The 17,394-nt window shown below is 38.2% G+C and overlaps 1 protein-coding gene across 1 annotated transcript in view; it reads right to left on the reverse strand.

Moving 5' to 3' along the window:
• The window catches only part of cntnap2b (contactin associated protein 2b), a 71,223-nt gene that overhangs the window by 29,344 nt on the left and 24,485 nt on the right, over nt 1–17,394 (reverse strand). The window contains exons 10-23 of the mRNA XM_077221938.1: nt 17,227–17,389; nt 16,495–16,601; nt 15,877–15,996; nt 11,643–11,761; nt 11,451–11,535; nt 11,208–11,364; nt 9,952–10,079; nt 8,406–8,576; nt 7,862–8,080; nt 6,785–7,021; nt 5,699–5,923; nt 3,966–4,099; nt 3,773–3,866; nt 1,354–1,584 (exon numbers count right to left, since the gene is read on the reverse strand). Coding sequence (XP_077078053.1) covers nt 1,354–1,584; nt 3,773–3,866; nt 3,966–4,099; nt 5,699–5,923; nt 6,785–7,021; nt 7,862–8,080; nt 8,406–8,576; nt 9,952–10,079; nt 11,208–11,364; nt 11,451–11,535; nt 11,643–11,761; nt 15,877–15,996; nt 16,495–16,601; nt 17,227–17,389 — 2,190 coding nt within the window. The remainder of the gene's footprint in view (nt 1–1,353; nt 1,585–3,772; nt 3,867–3,965; nt 4,100–5,698; nt 5,924–6,784; nt 7,022–7,861; nt 8,081–8,405; nt 8,577–9,951; nt 10,080–11,207; nt 11,365–11,450; nt 11,536–11,642; nt 11,762–15,876; nt 15,997–16,494; nt 16,602–17,226; nt 17,390–17,394) is intronic.

Below are 17,394 nucleotides of genomic sequence, written 5' to 3' on the forward strand. Positions count from 1 at the left end.
AGCGCCACCTAGTGTTAGATCGACGCAGTTTTTTTACTGTGACCTCAAATTGAACTCATAAATATGTGGACCAAGTTTGGTGAAGATATCTCATTTACTTCTCGAGTTATATCCATTTTAGTAAAATAGGCTCCTCCCACAACGTTCATTTTGCGCCCCCTAGCAACCGAAAATCGAAAATTCAACTTTTTTTCAATGATTATTTATATTCAGACTCCAGAGAACATTTCTACACTGGTTTGGTTCCGATCGGGCAAAAAACCAGGGACTAGTTCGCAAAAGTCGTTTTTTAACAAAATTCAAAATGGCGGAAAATCTATCATGGCGGAAATGAAATCGGAGATATACGTTTTTTAAGTTAAGAGTCCAGCTTTCCAATGATATAAGACACTTGAGTCTACGCCTTACGGTTTAGGAGTTATGAGCAGTTACGCGCAATTGATTGCTGTAGCGCCACCTATAGGCCAAACGGGGTCATACTCTCTGAACCTCTCCTCGATTTTTGTACTACCATCTGACAAAGTTTCAGAGCTCCAGCACTTACGGTTTGGGCTGCACGATGCGTTTTAGGGGAAAATAATAATAATAATAATAATAAAAATCAGTACAATTACAATAGGTTTTCAGCACTTCGTGCTTGAACACCTAATAATAATAAAAATCAGTACAATTACAATAGGTTTTCAGCACTTCGTGCTTGAACACCTAATAAAAATCAGTACAATTACAATAGGTTTTCAGCACTTCGTGCTTGAACACCTAATTATTATAATATATTTACTATTATAATAATTTATTTGATTATTTATGTAATTTTAACCAGGGGTACTAATAATAAAAGCTAAGAAACAAATAATATAACTAAGAACTAACTATAGCTAATACATTTGGGATGTAACACCGATTATACACAAATATCAGGACTCTATGAAAAAGTTCTCAAGATGAAAAATACAACTAAAGACTAAAAGCTTTTTTTCATACTCAATTTCGTGCATCCAAACACATCCTCAAGCAAACAAACACATTTGTTTTTCTATCATGGTGGACACATGGTGACACAGGAAATCACACACACACACACACACACACACACACACACACACACACACACACACACACACACACACACACACACACACACACACACACACACACACACACACACACACACACACACACACACATTAATGCAGTAATCCTCTCCACAGGGAAGAGATCACAGATTTCTTCCAGGCAACCAGGAAAGATCATTCTACAGAATTCCCCTGCCAATACAATGTTTCATTGTAATGTTAAAAATAAAATAATAAGCAAAATAAGTTGTTGTTTTTATACTCATCATTTGGTTACCTGAATCTGGGTGCCAGGGGTCAAAGGCTGACGACATGGGCGGCACTGTGAGAGGAGACGCCCCGCAGTTGGACTCCACCAGGACTCCCTGTATCGAGGCTGTGGAGGGCGGGACGGTCCTCAGGGCGGCCTTCAGCGGGGCGATGCGGTTAAACTGCACTCTGGAGAGACAGCCCACGAATCCTGGGGTGTTATATCGCTCTATCAACACCGGATCAATCTGACCCGTTTCTGAAAGACAAAGCCAACAGCAGCTGGATACAACATTTCTGCATGAGTGTAAAGAAATAATAAAGGTTGGGTGACATAAAATGAAGGCTCTAAAATTTGATTGGATGAGCAACTGAAATTCTTTCAGCATCATTACTCCAGTCTTCAGTGTCACATGATCCATCAGAAATCATTCTAAAATGGTGATTGGCTGCTCAAGAAACATTTCTTATTATTATCAATGTTGTGCTGCTTAATGTTTTTGTGGAAACTGTGATACATTTTCTTTATGATGAATAGAAAAGTCAAAAGAACAGCATTTATTTGAAATAGAAAGCTTTTGTAACAATATAAATATCTTTACTGTCGTTTCTGACTAATCTATTGCATCCTTGCTGAATAAAAGTATTAATTTCTTTAAAAACAATAAAATCAATAGAAATCTTACTGATGTTTGAGCGGGATTGTCTGAATATTGTGTCAAATAGTGTAATTTGCAGCAGTAATCAAATTGCTGCTGTCAATGTTTTATAAAAGCAATACAAGGTTAACAATGTCCCATTAAAGGTCCCATTAAATCATTGTAATATAACTAATGCAGATTATCATTGCTAATGACTTTTTTGATAACACTTTATTTTACAGTGTCCTTGTTACATATGTTACATGTACTTACCATAGTAATAATAGTAAATTATGCATAATTACATGCGACTAACCCTCAACCAAATCCTAATCCTACCCTAACCCTATAGTAAGTGCATGTAGTTAATAATTATTACTCAGCACTTAAATTTATCATGAAACCTTAAAATAAAGTGTTACCACTTATTTCTTTAAATCTACAAAACTAGACAAGACTGGAACAATACATGACACCAGAAACCAAAAACCTAATTTTTTTTTGTACATAAATGTGATCAAGTTGATGCATTTTTGTATATGTGAAGTAAAAATATCTGTTCTGTCCTTTATTATCCTCAGCTTTTCTTCCAATACACTGTATTACTACACATCACAACTCAACATCCAGCTACTGAAAAAAAAACATCCCACCTGATGTCTTCATCTCAATGCAGAGAAAATACAATGTTATTCCAAAGCAGATAAATAAAACATATGCTAACATTTCAAATATAACGCATTTTATCAGCAGGTTACCTGTTTGCGATCACAGATGTTGAACTGCGTACGTCTTGTTCCCAGCATGTAGCAGGTCCTGCGACTCTAAGCTAAACACCTGATTTCTTCTGTTGTTTCTGTACCCCTATGCGTAAACTTTACTAGCAAATTCTAGATTTCCTTCTGTTTAATCTGAAAGCGTCAAAGAGCTTTTAAACAATATTCCTGAGCTGTAGATGTAGACCCATCACACTCAGCTGCTCTCTCTGTGTGTGTGTAATGCAGCTCAGAGACTTCCAGCTCATTTCTGTTCTAAAAGTCTGCAGGAAAACCCGGACACTGGATTTAGATCAAGAACAAAACCCGGATCTTCACATGATGATGTCAGGACTAACACACAGTCCAGTAAAAGGAATAGCAGAAGACTGAGACATGCATTCATAGACTCTGTGGGTTATTATGACATTGTTTTACGCTATGTGACAAGACTTCAGCCATGTTATTTTGAAATAAAATTTTATTCCTAATCAAAAATATTAAATCCTAAATGAATGAATTTGGCAACATAGACAGAAAAAAGTTGATCTCTTTGAAATGCCATTTCGAGAGTATATCACTATATTTAATCATGTTTAATCACATTTAATTTCATTTTATGGACCAGTGTGGAAGACTTTGTTTCCCAGAAATGTTGCATCCTTCAAATTTAACATTGTGGGTTGAGGCCAATTAAATTAAAAATAATTTTCTTCAAAACAGAAACAATTCATGCATGCAATAAATGCATTAAAAGGAATAGTTCACCCAAAAATGAAAATGATCCCATAATTTACTCACTCTCAAGCCATCCTAGGTGTATGACTTTCTACTTTTAGCCAAACACAACTGGATTTGAATTAAAAAAATATCTTCTCAGCTTTGTAATGACATTGAATACTGCTCGAGTTTTTTAATTCTCGTTCATCAATTCTCACCTGAGCTAACGCTACGTCTCCATCATACATTGGGTCAGAAGAAGTCACTCTTCCGCACACATTCCAAATTCACACTTAAAAACAACAAATAACTCTATGTAAATAATGCTTACCAAAAACTTTTCCTAGGAAAATTGTCTTCACAAGAGTAAATTCTGTGTCTGAGGCTTCAGGAAGACTGTAGCCTACTGTGGGATAATGATCCACCTTCAACACATATTAAGACTCATTAATCCAGTGAATTGTAACAGTCATTATTATCTAAAAAACACAGCAGATTGATCTTTATCAAGTGGCTCTCAGTACCTGCAGTTGAATGAGCCTGTCCTGTCGGGTGATGTTAACGTTATGAGGCTGACCGTTAGCCATGTTACGATGATTCAGGCTGATGGAGAACGGCTCCCTCAATCCCCCCAGGTTATAGCGGATCTGTAGAGTACCTGAGGGAAAACACAATCAATGTTTCATCAATGTTAAGTGCTTCTAAGCAGGGTTATTATTGTTAACTAAAACTAAAAAAATTATTATTAAAATAAACAAACACAACTTATTTTATTACCATGACAACATTTTTAATTTTTGTTCCATTAATCCTGGGTATTCATAAACTGACGTTTCAAACTCTACATACCTAAACCCTGGGTTAACATCCTTTTTTGCATATTTGTGGAGCAGTGACATTGATTGGATAAGAGCATTGTGCATACTCATATTATTTGTTGCAGAGTAAGTTTTTTCTACAACTTCAGGTTGTAGTTGTAGTTCAGGTTGTATCAGGTTGTAGAAATCAGAAATCAGGTTGTAGTTTTTTCTACAACGGTAAGAATAAACATCTTCTTCTCTCCAAATTATGCGTTTTCCATCGGTATTTGACAGTTTTCCCCTCAAATCGCTGAAATGACTGTTTATATACAATGTTTGGTGTTTCCATGATCGTCCAAATAACACAAATATGAGGCATGCTATTGGTTGTCTGTTGCTAAGCATCCAGGCGTAATATTCTAACATCGCATTGTTTCACATTCTAAATGTTTGGTTGATGCGCGGTTGATGTCATCCAAGATATTCATGTCTTTCTTTCTTCAGTTGAAAAGAAATTAAGGTTTTTGAGGAAAACATTCCAGGATTTTTCTCCATATAGTGGACTTCGGGAACGAAATTGGTCCAAATTGCAGTTTCAATGCAGCTTCAAAGGCTAAACACGATCCCAGTCGAGGAATAAGGGTCTTATCTAGCCAAACAATCGGTTATTTTCTAAAAAAAAAAAAACATACATGTTTATACTTTTTAACAACAAATGCTCGTCTTGCACTAGCTCTGCGATGCGCCATGCATTACGTAATCAGATTGAAAGGTCACGTGTGACGTAGACGGAAGTACCGACCTAGTGTTTACAAAGCAAACGTGCAAATACAAAATAACCTTTACAAAAAATAAAGTAAAACAACGATGTTGGACGATTTTAGAGGTTGGAGGAGAAATTGAGATAGAATTTTTTTACATTTTCCACCTACGTCACGCATGACCCTTTCATTGTGATTACGTAATGCATGAAGTCGTTGATGTGCAAAATGAGCATTTGTGGTTAAAAAGTATGTATATTCTTAACCTTTTTTAGAAAATGACCGATGGTTTGGCTGGATAAGACCCTTATTCCTCGTCTGGGATCGTGTACAGCCTTTGAAGCTGCACTGAAACTGCAATTTGGACCTTCAACCCGTTGGTTGCAGTTGAAATCCACTATATGGAGAAAAATCCTGGAATGTTTTCCTCAAAAACCTTAATTTTTTTTTTCTTACAGAAGAAAGAAAGACATGAACATCTTGGATGACATGGAGGTGAGTAAATTATCAGGACATTTTAATTCTGAAATTAACTACTCCTTAAACACAGCAAAACTAGTGCTAACCATCTTTCTAACCATCTTTCTAAATTACAAGCGTGAAATGTTAAAAGCGTGGTATAGAAGGATGAAAACCCAGGGTTAACTCAGTGTGAAAAGCGTTAAATCTGAGCTCTAAACATGCGAACAGTCTCACCATTTTGCCGCAGCACCACGGCCAGGTAGTCCTGCGTCTTGGAGCTAATGTAGATGAGGACGGCAGGCGTGTGGGACGTACTGAAACTAAAGCTCAGCTCCTCACGGGTCAGATTACCCACTGTGCTTAGGACTCCAGACTCGACTTCTGTAACTGCAGAAGAGCTGCTCTCTGACATGAGGTCGTACCGCACCAGCGTCCCACTCTCAAAGTACCCACCGACATCTAGAATGGAGGCAGGCGACAATGGGAACAAAGCACAGCTGGGCCTAATCGGCTTGTAGTCCATGTCTGTTAGCTTTGATGTCATGCATATTATAACGGTTACAGCCTGTTACAAGAGATACTATCTTTTCTAGGGGCCTATGTTCATCCTAGCCACTAAGGTTCATTAGTTGCACTCAATGTTTATATCCAGTGTGATTTGCCACATGCTGTTGGCTGCAATTCTTGAAATATCCTGGTTTGGTAAACTGTTTATTTGCTCCCCAAATAGGATTTTTGTGCTGTCATGTTACTCCTGGATTACTTATCAGAGGACCTATTTCCTTGTTTCCCTTTGGAGGCAGTAATGCCATTACACAAGGAATGAAAATAACTTTTCTGTAGGAAAGACATCTATATGATCTTTTAAAAGCTACAGACAAGTCTGGTCTCATCCTGAGGAAATTGACTTCTGACTTCTTGTGTATCTACCATTAACTCATTCTCCAAAATCCTCTTATGATCGTCTACGGTTGCTATTTGGGATAGTTTGCTTGGCTGGTGTTATTGTTTGGCATGTGTTTATGTAAATATCGTCTATATACCAATATATGTTTGGAAAGAGTTTCTGATCTTTTGGCTGTTTTTTCAATTTTTCTTTGTTTGATTCTTGAAATACATTATATCCTTCCCTGGGTATTTTGCAAATATGATTCCCCCTTTATTTTCTGTAACTCATCAGTTCTAAGCACCTGGGACAATTATAATATACAGTTCTAATGTACTCCTTAAAGATGAGATTTGTGGATTTAAATATTTCACTCATTATGTTACAGCCAAAACAATAGTGATTTATCTATCTACTAAAATAATGGCCCATACCATCATTGCAGAAAGGCCCGTCGAAGGCGGTCAGACTGCAGTCGCACGAGTATCCGTTGTATTTCTCGATACATTTCCCTCCATTCTGGCAATGCATTCTATAGCTGCTGCAGTGACCCGAGCATCCAGGCTTCACCCCTGGTGTGACTTTTGCCCTCCCCTCAAGGTCAAGTGTCACCCCGTTGACCTTTAGGGAACGAATGCAACCCAGAATACCTCTCTGCCCCCCTGAGGCTCCTAAAGTGTAACGGCAACAGAGATATATTGAGATATTAGCCATAACAATAAAAACAAACAAATAAACAAACAAAAAATATTGTAACACTGTTTTATAATTTTTTTCTTTCTGGAGTATTTTTTATGAATTTCATGCTTAAGACATTATACGCTATTAAGAGAACAAAAACATCTCTTTAAAATTCATTTATATATATATATATATATATATATATATATATATATATATATATATATATATATGTATGTGTGTGTGTGTGTGTGTGTGTGTGTGTGTGTGTGTGTGTGTGTGTGTGTGTGTGTGTGTGTGTGTGTGTGTGTGTGTGTGTGTGTGTGTGTATCTATGTATGTATATATATATATTTTTTTTTTATGCTTGCAAAAAATATTTTACATTTAAAAGGGTACAAAGATTTCAGGATTTCCCATTGATAATTGCACTTAAAATGAATATTAACTAAGACTTTTTGAATTGTTATAATGAGATATTCGAGAGACAAATTTACTTTTATTATTATTATTTTGTTAATTTATTCATAATTTATGTTTATTATCAAAATCTGGAGCCAAACTGACTTATTATTATTATATAAGTGTTTTTTTATTTTCTGCAATAGTAGTTTCTTGAGTATCAGTTTCTAAATGTTTATTTCTATTTCTGCAGAAATTCTTTTTTTTTTTAAGATTTATTTTTGTACACTTTTTATTGTACAATTCCGAATACAAAATTCTACTTGTGTGTACAAAATGTTTTAATAGAAAAGTTTGCGTAATGTTTCACAACATTTCACAACAAATATTATCACCATTGTAATTAAGATCATCTGGTGGAGATCTTACCTACAAACAGCTGACTGAAGAGCTGCAGGCGTGTGTGGCCCTGATGCGGGGCTGACCGCGCCTCCCTATGCAGCTTGTCCAATCGCAGAACAGCCTCCTTAATATTCCGCTCCGCCTCCACCCTGTGCCACTGGTCATCATTGAGGGGTGTAGATGAGCGCACGATTAACTCCACAGGCCCGTTGCCCACATCAAATGAGAACGACACCACTGTAGCAGCTGCGGAAAGTGTTGTTATCGTTAACTAAGCTAAAACTATTCCGAATGTTTTTTGGTAATTGAAATAAAATAAAAATCACTAAAATAAAACTGGGGAAAAAAACAATTACAGCAAAATACAAATATACAAAAACTAATAAAAATGTCAAAAGCTCAACAAAATTACTAAAACTCAAAATTAAAATGGAAAATAAATTCTAAATATGAATTAATACTATAAAAAAATAGTATCTCACTTTCTCTGAAGGGGAGATAACAGTGATTTACAACAACCCTAGTCAGGCTGAAGTGCTAAAAATATGTGGTCCTCTACATGCGAGCTTACATTTGAGCTCCAAGCGAATGAAATCTGGGTTTCCCAGGTTTTCCAGAAAGACACCATGTGAGGCTGAAGTCTTAAAATAGAAGGAAACGTCTGCGCTGGTCTCAGCTTTGAAGGTGGGGAAATGAAGATAAGATGCAGGTGTGTTGAATGACGCTGCGTTCCAGTAGTGACCTATAAAAGAAACACATCAACAGCTCAGTAGCTGTCTTGATTTTGTTTTTGGAGTTTACTTGAAAAGATTTTCATGCTTGAATGTTCAAAAAACGTATACAAAGTTCTGTCACAAAACTCTAAATGGCACAGGCTGATAAGTCCTTAACTCAGCCTGCTTGCAATCACATCATTCTCTATCTATAGGGCACAGCTGATTGGTTCCTGCTGTATCAGTAGCCAATGAGCTTGCTTGGTCAACCTTCAAATATGGTTAGCATTTGCCTTAGCAGTGCAGCACGCTTTCATAAACCCTCCACCTTCCACTCTTCAAATTCTGTTAGTAACACTCTGTTTAGTTCCAGTCTAGATGAAGCACCTGCCTCTAAAAAGCGCAATGTGCAGGTAAAGGGATAGTTCACCCAAAAATGAAAATTCTGTCAGTAATTACTCACCCTCATGTTGTTCCAACCCCGTAAGACCTTCGTTCATCTTCGGAACATGAATTGAGATATTTTTGATGAAATCTGAGAGCTGGATCACTCCTCCATAGACTTCTAAGGGATTGAAACTTGTTCCCCGAAAAGTTATTAAAGACATCGTTAAAATAGTCCGAGTGACTACAGTGGCTCAATCTTAAGTTTATCAAACGACGAGAATACTTTTTGTGCGCAAAAACAAAACAAAAATAACACCTTTATTTCAACTATTAATTTCCTTCTCTGTGGGCCTCGACTCAGCTCACTAGTGTAATAGCGTAAGCTTCTGTGTTGTGCATCACACGTAGGCTCACTATTGGCCGACGCTGGTCATGTGTGTGAAGCGTGTGACGTACAACACAGAAGCACTTACGCTATTATACTAGTGAGCTCAGTCGAGGCCCACAGAGAAGGAAATGAATAGTTGAAATAAAGTCGTTATTTTTGGGGGGGGTTTGCGCACAAAAGTATTCTCATCGCTTGATAAACTTAAGATTGAGCCACTGTAGTCACTTGGACTATTTTAACGATGTCTTTAATAACTTTTCGGGGAAAAAGTGTCAATCCCTTAGAAGCCTATGGAGGAGTGATCCAGCTCTCTGATTTCATCAAAAATATCTTAAATCGTGTTCCGAAGATGAACGAAGGTCTTACGGGGTTGGAACAACATGAGGGTGAGTAAATACTGACAGAATTTTCATTTTTGGGTGAACTATCCCTTTAACATATTTAGATGTTTTTTAACCTATATCATTCCTTGTCAATTTTAAAGGTACTTTATAATTAGTTTTATGGATAGGTCTGTGTTTGTTTCTGTGATCGGACCAAGAAAGGATGTCGACCCAAGAACACGTCCGACTTGACTAAACTATGTTGCATGTTGTAGTTACTAAATTTGAGAGCATGACTCCACTTACGATCTCCTTGGCAGCGGAGCGGCCCAACAGTGAGTTTGGCTTCGGATCCAGAGCGGTGTGTATCGCCAACCACTACCTGACTGACAGGCAGATGGTCCTTGTACATCAACACACCCGCATCCTCTTTCCTGGAGAAACAAACACAGGCAGAGGAAGAATTATGGACCACAAGGGGGCAACATAGCACTGTACAATGCAGCAGACATGGGATATGTTCAAACTGGGTTTTTGTAGTGTACTGCTTACTGCATTGTATAAAGTACTGCATTAAAAATAATATTACTTTATAATTACTTTAATAATTACTTAATTTCATTAATTTAATTTAGCCTAAGGTATTCTTTTATTCGACACATAAAAATGGATATTTTGCATTTTTGTGCCCAAATTTCCTTTTAATTCACTGATTCAATGAGGAGATATTAAACACAGTTGTTGTTTATGAAAGGTGAGGTTGAGCGGATTGCACTGGAGATGCAGTATCTATCATGCATACAGAAAATGTGCACACTGTGTAGAATATATACTACAGTTCAAAAGTTTGAGTTCAGTTAGATTTGTTTTTGAAAGAAATATGTTTTAAAGAATGTTAATTCAGCAAGGATGCATTCTATTGATCAAAAGTGAAAGTAAAGACCTTTATATTGTTATAAAAGATTTCTATTTCAAATAAATGCTTTTTGAACTTTCTATTCATCAAAGAATCATGAAAAAATGTATCACGGTTTCCAGATAAAACTTAAACAGCACAACTGTTTTCAATAATAATAAGAAATGTTTCTTGAGCAGCAAATCAGCGTATTAGAATGATTTCTGAAGGATCACTGAAGACTCGAGTTATGATGCTGAAAATTCAGCTTTGCATCACAGGAATAAATAGCATTTAGCAATATATTAAAAATGTTTATATTTCAAATTGTAATAATATCTCACAATATTACCGGTTTTATTGTATTCTTTTATCAAATAAATGCAGCCTTGATGAGCATAAGAGAAAACATTAAAACGTCTTTTAATTTTTGAACCACAATGTACAATGTTGCATATTGCAAAAATACTGTACTGCAAACTATATACTATTACAAAAAAATTAGCAATAAAGTAATATGGTAGTATGCAATTCCAAACAAACTCTGGATGATCTAATTTAACAGTAAGAGGCCACCAGGTTTGTATACATGTTCTTTTCTTCATGTCTTCTTCTGAATGCCATCTAATCGTGTAAGTCCTACAACAAGAATAGACTAAGATCTCACCATTGTCTCAGATCCGCATCGCAGTTGCAGTAGTATCTGGGATCTGTGCAGTTGCGTTCAATTCCACAGGCACATTTCTGCACGCCAGGTCCTGAGCCGCCCCAGTAGAAGTGCTTCTCGTTCCCCCTGCCGACCCACCACGTGGACGGAGAACCATCTAAAACACAGGGAAAATGAACGCCTCAAACTTTCAGCAATTAAACTTCCCTCTTGAAGTTGTTAGTTTTTACCACATCCATTTACCTGGCGTGTTGAGCAGGTGTGATTTGTAGCACATGTACGCCACATTCTGTTCACAGAGCTCAGCGCTGCTGGTCACAGCGTTCATCTGAACCACAAAAACATGAGCAGTTCTGAGGGTGAGCACTATATTCAGCATCTGTTGTTCAGATATAACAGCGTTAATTCTTCAATTCACACTGTTTTAAGCGTCACCTGTTCAACAGACATGCTGTAATTGAGCGTGAGCACAGTCTTGTCATCAGGTCCTGAACCCGCTGCCACAGAACTCTGAGCTGGAAGGTCATTCACAATGGTTGTCCACACCTTGTCTTCTGAAATACACACATACACAGGTGTACCACTCAGTGAGTATTCAAGTATTGATTTTTGTTTTGTTTTGTCATTGTTAAATGAGTTATATATTTCATAATCTTGCACCAAAAACAGTCATAATTTAGTTATTTAGTAATTCAGTCATAATTTTGTAATTTTTGGTACCGAAGGTCACTGATGTTTAAATGTGGGTGTTCATTTATTCATTGTTATGATAATGAATATAATTAACACATGATATGAATATTTTAACTGAACAAGATGTGCGTGCTTCACCTGATCCTGCTGATATTCTGTTTTGTTTTAAATGTATTTAAATATATTTGTATTTAAATGTATTATATACACACTTTTTGATATCAACTTATATATTTTTATATAAATGTACTGTATGTACATATATATTTATATAAAATGTAAATATATTAAGCGTATATATAATACATTATACTATGGGGCTGTTGAATGCTTGAATCTGATTGGTCGGCCAACGTTCTAAGGTGTGCAATTACTTTCAAGGAAACGCATGGCTAAAGTAGTTCCAGGCAGACTCTTGAACGCATTAAGCCTTGTTTATACTCGACGCGTCCGCACGAGCGCGAGTCTCCGCTGACTGCGCGCGCACCTCCCTAAACGGACGAGGCGTTTATACTGGACGCGCTCGCCCTTGTGCTATTCTGTGAAACGGCAGGGGGCGACTCGGGGAATTCTCCTCTAAACCACCAGGAATCAGCAGTGAAGAAGTAGTTTTCCGTTTATTAGTAGTTTATTACTTGCTGATTCATATAAAAAGAGTAATAAATGCAGTAGCCTAGGTTTATTGTACTTTAACTGCATGTAAACTAGTTAAACAACTGAAGCCTTATTGAAGAGTGTTTAAACCTTAATTTCATCAGCAGGGCTTACTTCTGCTATTGTAGGCTTATTTTGTAAAGCAGTTACGTTAGACAAGTGCAAACTGGATGCTAAATGCAAATGTGTTCCTATTCAAAAAATGAGAGGCTTTATGGTCTCCCAATGCAAATGTCTCTGGGTATAGAAGGATCATATAAACATGCTGGTACAGATGTACCAGTTCGGCCAGATTCGGCTAGAAGTCTTTCATCTTCGGATGCGGCGCCGCGCGCGAAGTTAAGGCTGATTTATACTTCTGCGTCGGACATACGCCGGAGCCTCTACGCCGTATACTACGCTTTGGTTTTAATTTATACTTCTATATAAATACCCTCCGGCGTACCCTGACGTGCACCTCTCCAAAAATGTAACAACACGTCTTCTACGCGGACGCAAGCGCTGTGATTAATCTGCTCAAACCGCTTCCTCGGGTTTCACATGCTCCATCTGCGTGCGTCAACGCGGACAACGACGCAGAAGTATAAATTAAAACCAAGGCGTAGGCTACGGCGTAGAGGAACCCGAGGGAGCGGTTTGAGCAGACCAATCACAGCGATTGCGTCCGCGTAGAATTGACGCGTTGTTACATTTTTGGAGAGGTGCACATCAGGGTACACCGAAGGGTACGCGGGCTACGCACAGCCTACGGCGTAGCTACGGCGTAAGTTCGACGCAGAAGTATAAATTGGGCTTTAAGCCTGTTTTATGCTTCTGCGTCGAATCGACGGCGTACCCCCGCAGACACCTCTGCGTCGCCGCGAACCCCTCCGCCGTAGCTCGACGTGCACCTCCAAAATTTTTTAACTACGCGCAGACCACAAGGGCTGTGATTGGTCAGATGCACCGCGATGCAACCCAACCTGATGCAGAACCATAAAACGGCAACGACGCCGTAGGAGTGATGGCGTAGCTACGCCGTAGAGTTGACGCAGAAGCATAATGAGGCCTTTACAAAAAGTGCCGTACACACCGCCAGGCGAAATGGGGTCTTGCGCACCCAGCCAGGGTTGCAAACTATTTTCAAAGTAAAGTAGCTAACGCCTTACCTAAAAGTCGCTAAATGTCGCTAGATGACGACATACGTCAATTAGCATATTCGTGACGTCATCGCGTCGTACTTGCGTTCTGCTTGTCTAATGTGTTTTCTCTATAAATTAATGCTCAGCTCACATACTGTATTTAATATATTATAATATAATATAGCCGAATGTAAAATAAAGCTGTTCTCATTTCCTATATATGTTTTGTCAGACAATAGAACGAGAAGCTGATGATATAGGCCTAGTGAATGACTAACTTTTTTTATAGGCCAATGTGGAAAATTATCTGAATTGAGAGAGTTCGGGAGCCGGATGAACAAAAGCTTTGTGATAGTGAGTATTACAAGTAATACCGTAAGCACAAGAAAAGGAAGGAAACTAAATTATTTAATTAAAATAAAAAAGAAAAGCAGATAATAAATCCGTGGAAAAACACTGCTCATTCACGTCTCTCAGCGGCCGTGCGCTCAACAGATGAATGTAATGCTGCTCCTCTCAGTCATTTACTGAACAGGGTAGACGTAGCTAGAGTGAGTGACGTTTGAAAAGTCGCTAAAAATAGCGACTCATTTGCGCGTTTCTTTTGCAGTCTGTACGCGGAGGGGTGCTCTAACTGCAGCTGGGAGTGGCTGCTGCGCGAGGACTGGGCCGCCTGTGAGTGCTTTGGGATGGGGGTGGGACCCACGGCAGCACCCGCTGCTCGTTGAGAAGAGTAAGAACGATATGTGCTTTCACGTCAGAGAGTCTCCAAACGTCTCCAATAACACCAGAAAAAGTCGGTAGATTTGTCGCTAGTCGCTTTTTTGAAAATGTGTCGCTAGAGGGTTCTAAATACTCGCTAAATATAGCGACAAAGTCGCCAAGTTGGCAACACTGCACCCAGCGCGCACGACCGCCCACACCGCACTGACGTCACTTTTGCCGCGCACACCTTCGCGCTCTTGCGGACGCGTCGACTATAAACAAGGCTTTACAGTTCCATATCACTTCGCCAAATGATTTCAGTAATTTCAAAAGGTCTTTATAGCCAACAACAGCAAAAGAAACCAAAACCCACCAAAAGAACCAAAACCCACAGCGACACTGACCAGCAAATTAATATAGTAAACAATAGGATAAAAACGACAAATTATTTGAGTGTTTTTTTCCACACAAAATTTAATTTTATTATGTACGGAAAGCACATACTCTCTTTCTCCCGCTCAAACACACGCACATACAGTACGGACACACACATGCACGGAAACGTGTTGTCAGCGCAGCTCTGACGATTTTATCAGAAAAATAGTTTAACAACTTAAAAGCTACATGACATTTCTCACTAGTGAGGTAATAACGCTGCTGTTCTTGATGCAGATACACTTACAGTTTCGCTATTAGTAGAGACGCTGCTGCTGAACAGTTGAGAAACGCACAGACAAGGATCATTCACACATGCTTCATTTCTCTCTCTCTCTAATTAATAACTGCATTAGTCCGCCATCAATAGCTCAAGCCATGTTACTAGCTCTAAAATTACGTTTTGAAATTAGCAATGGAGGCGTGGGATAAGATGCGTAAGAAATTAGTCTTACACACAAGAGGATTTTAAGGGAAACACCCTGACAAATATCTTGAAATATATCATTTGAACAATATCTTGAGGTGTGGTAACCATAAGTGGAATACTTGACGACGGGCCGTTGAATTATTAGAAAATAATGCACACCTGAGGTGTAATGGCAACTCCGCTTCGGAGTAACCATAACTCTTTGAGTGATTATTTTCTAACAATTCTACAGCCTGCCGTCAATTATTCCTTACTTATAACATTATAATACGTGTGTATACATATATAAATATATATGTATTTATTTGTAAATGTATTTTTATACACACTTTTAATGTTTATATATATATATATATATATATATATATAAATATCAGTATACTATATCAATATTTTTTTTCCAACACAAATTCGACTATGCATACTCCTGTATTTAGTGTTGTTCACCTGTGATAAGATCTTCCAAGACAGATAGGATTTTTGATTATTGTTTATCACATGACCCTTTTAGATGCTGTTTGTCTGAGAGAGCCTGATCCAGTTAAATACAGACAAACTGAAATGCTAGTCTAGCCATCCGTTAGCTTGTTTACATCAGTGAATTTCATATGTGTTTGGTGGTTCTTCTAACCCATCATATTGCAGGTGACTCTGAATGGCTGAAGGGGTCCGCTGCCGTCTGGATCGATCCAGTATGTGTCTGAGCTTCGGCCCAAGTGTTTGTACTCCTCACATGACTGCTTGTACACAGCTGCAGAAACACACAGCGTAAGCATCAAGACAGCCACCACTGCAAAAAAAATCTACAATGCTTCATTTCTGGGAACCAGTCAGTTAAATAAATACAAAATAAAATAAATATCCTAGCATCTGGATAATTGATAAAATGGACAATTCCAAAGCAAAAATGTCTATTCTCTTAATGTTCTTTGCATGCACTGTAAGGTTCAATAAAGGAGTAAATATATGTTTCTTTGGAGATTATAAAAGGTCATTATGATGATTCATTACAGGTTCTTTAGATCAGTTTATTCGTTTATGTGTTCTTTGGGACACCAGTACACTGATGTTTTCTAAAGAACGAGATAAGTTCTTTGAGGAGCTCAAAATGGTCTCCTTCGTTTTATAACATTTTATAGCATTGTTTGAGTCTATTTGGTCCTGTTGTACAACATAGCAGCAGTTTGTAATAAACAAGTGTCAAAATAAGCTCAAATAAAAGTGGGCAATATGATTTGAGGTGGCTTACAGTTGTGGCAGGTGGCACCAGAGTATCCAGTGCCTTCACATGCACATTTAAATGTGTTTCCAGTTTGAGAGCACTTTCCTCCATGTTCACAGTGGTTAGGCACACACCTGGAGAGAAAGAGAGACAGCAAGAGAGAGAGATTAAAGACACTGTAAAGTTCTTTGTAGCTCTATAAAGCCTCATTTTTACAGTCCTTAAGTCCTGTCTGCTAAGGATCCTGATGCTGCATGTTAACATTCGACCTTATCAAACTGGGGCAGGACACGTGACAGAGCTTTGAGGAACTCCTGCTGAAGTCAGTTAGATGTGGCTTACATAGCTTTCTCAAAGAGGCTTCGCAGCTCTGAAAGTCCTCATGACTCTAATAAAACAATCAGTGGTACAGCTCGAGAAACGTCTTTTTGGAGAGACTGAACAAAAAAAAAACCCAATCAAAATACAGCAGTGGCTTTGATCAGAACATTGCGATCAAAGGCAAACATCTGTTCTAGATTTGTTTGCAGAGTCATCTCTGAGAGTGCAGTGCAGCGGGTCCATGAATGAATATGGATGAGTACGGGGGGATTGACTTTATCGCAAAAGGGATGTGACATTACCATATGAAAAGCAAAGCTGTAATGAGAGTGCATTTTGACTTTTACAAAGCAGAATATGCATAAATCTGTAAAATGGTTATGCAAATTTACATCGGGTCTCTCCATCAGTGCATGTCTATACTAAAAAATCAATTACCTGTCTATGATGGCACACATATCCAGACTGACGTTCTCAAAGCTACCCAGCATGCCTTGCTCCACAGATTGCAAGTCGACCAACTGTTCGTCGACATGTATGAGCTGCATGCAGCCCTGAAAGGAGCGCTGTGATGGAGAAAGGTCAGTCCGTGGGAAGTATCCTGCA

Source organism: Siphateles boraxobius, unplaced genomic scaffold, assembly GCF_051911475.1.
Source record: "Siphateles boraxobius isolate OS27281-9 unplaced genomic scaffold, OSU_SipBor_1 86, whole genome shotgun sequence".
Classification (NCBI taxonomy): Eukaryota; Metazoa; Chordata; class Actinopteri; order Cypriniformes; family Leuciscidae; genus Siphateles; species Siphateles boraxobius.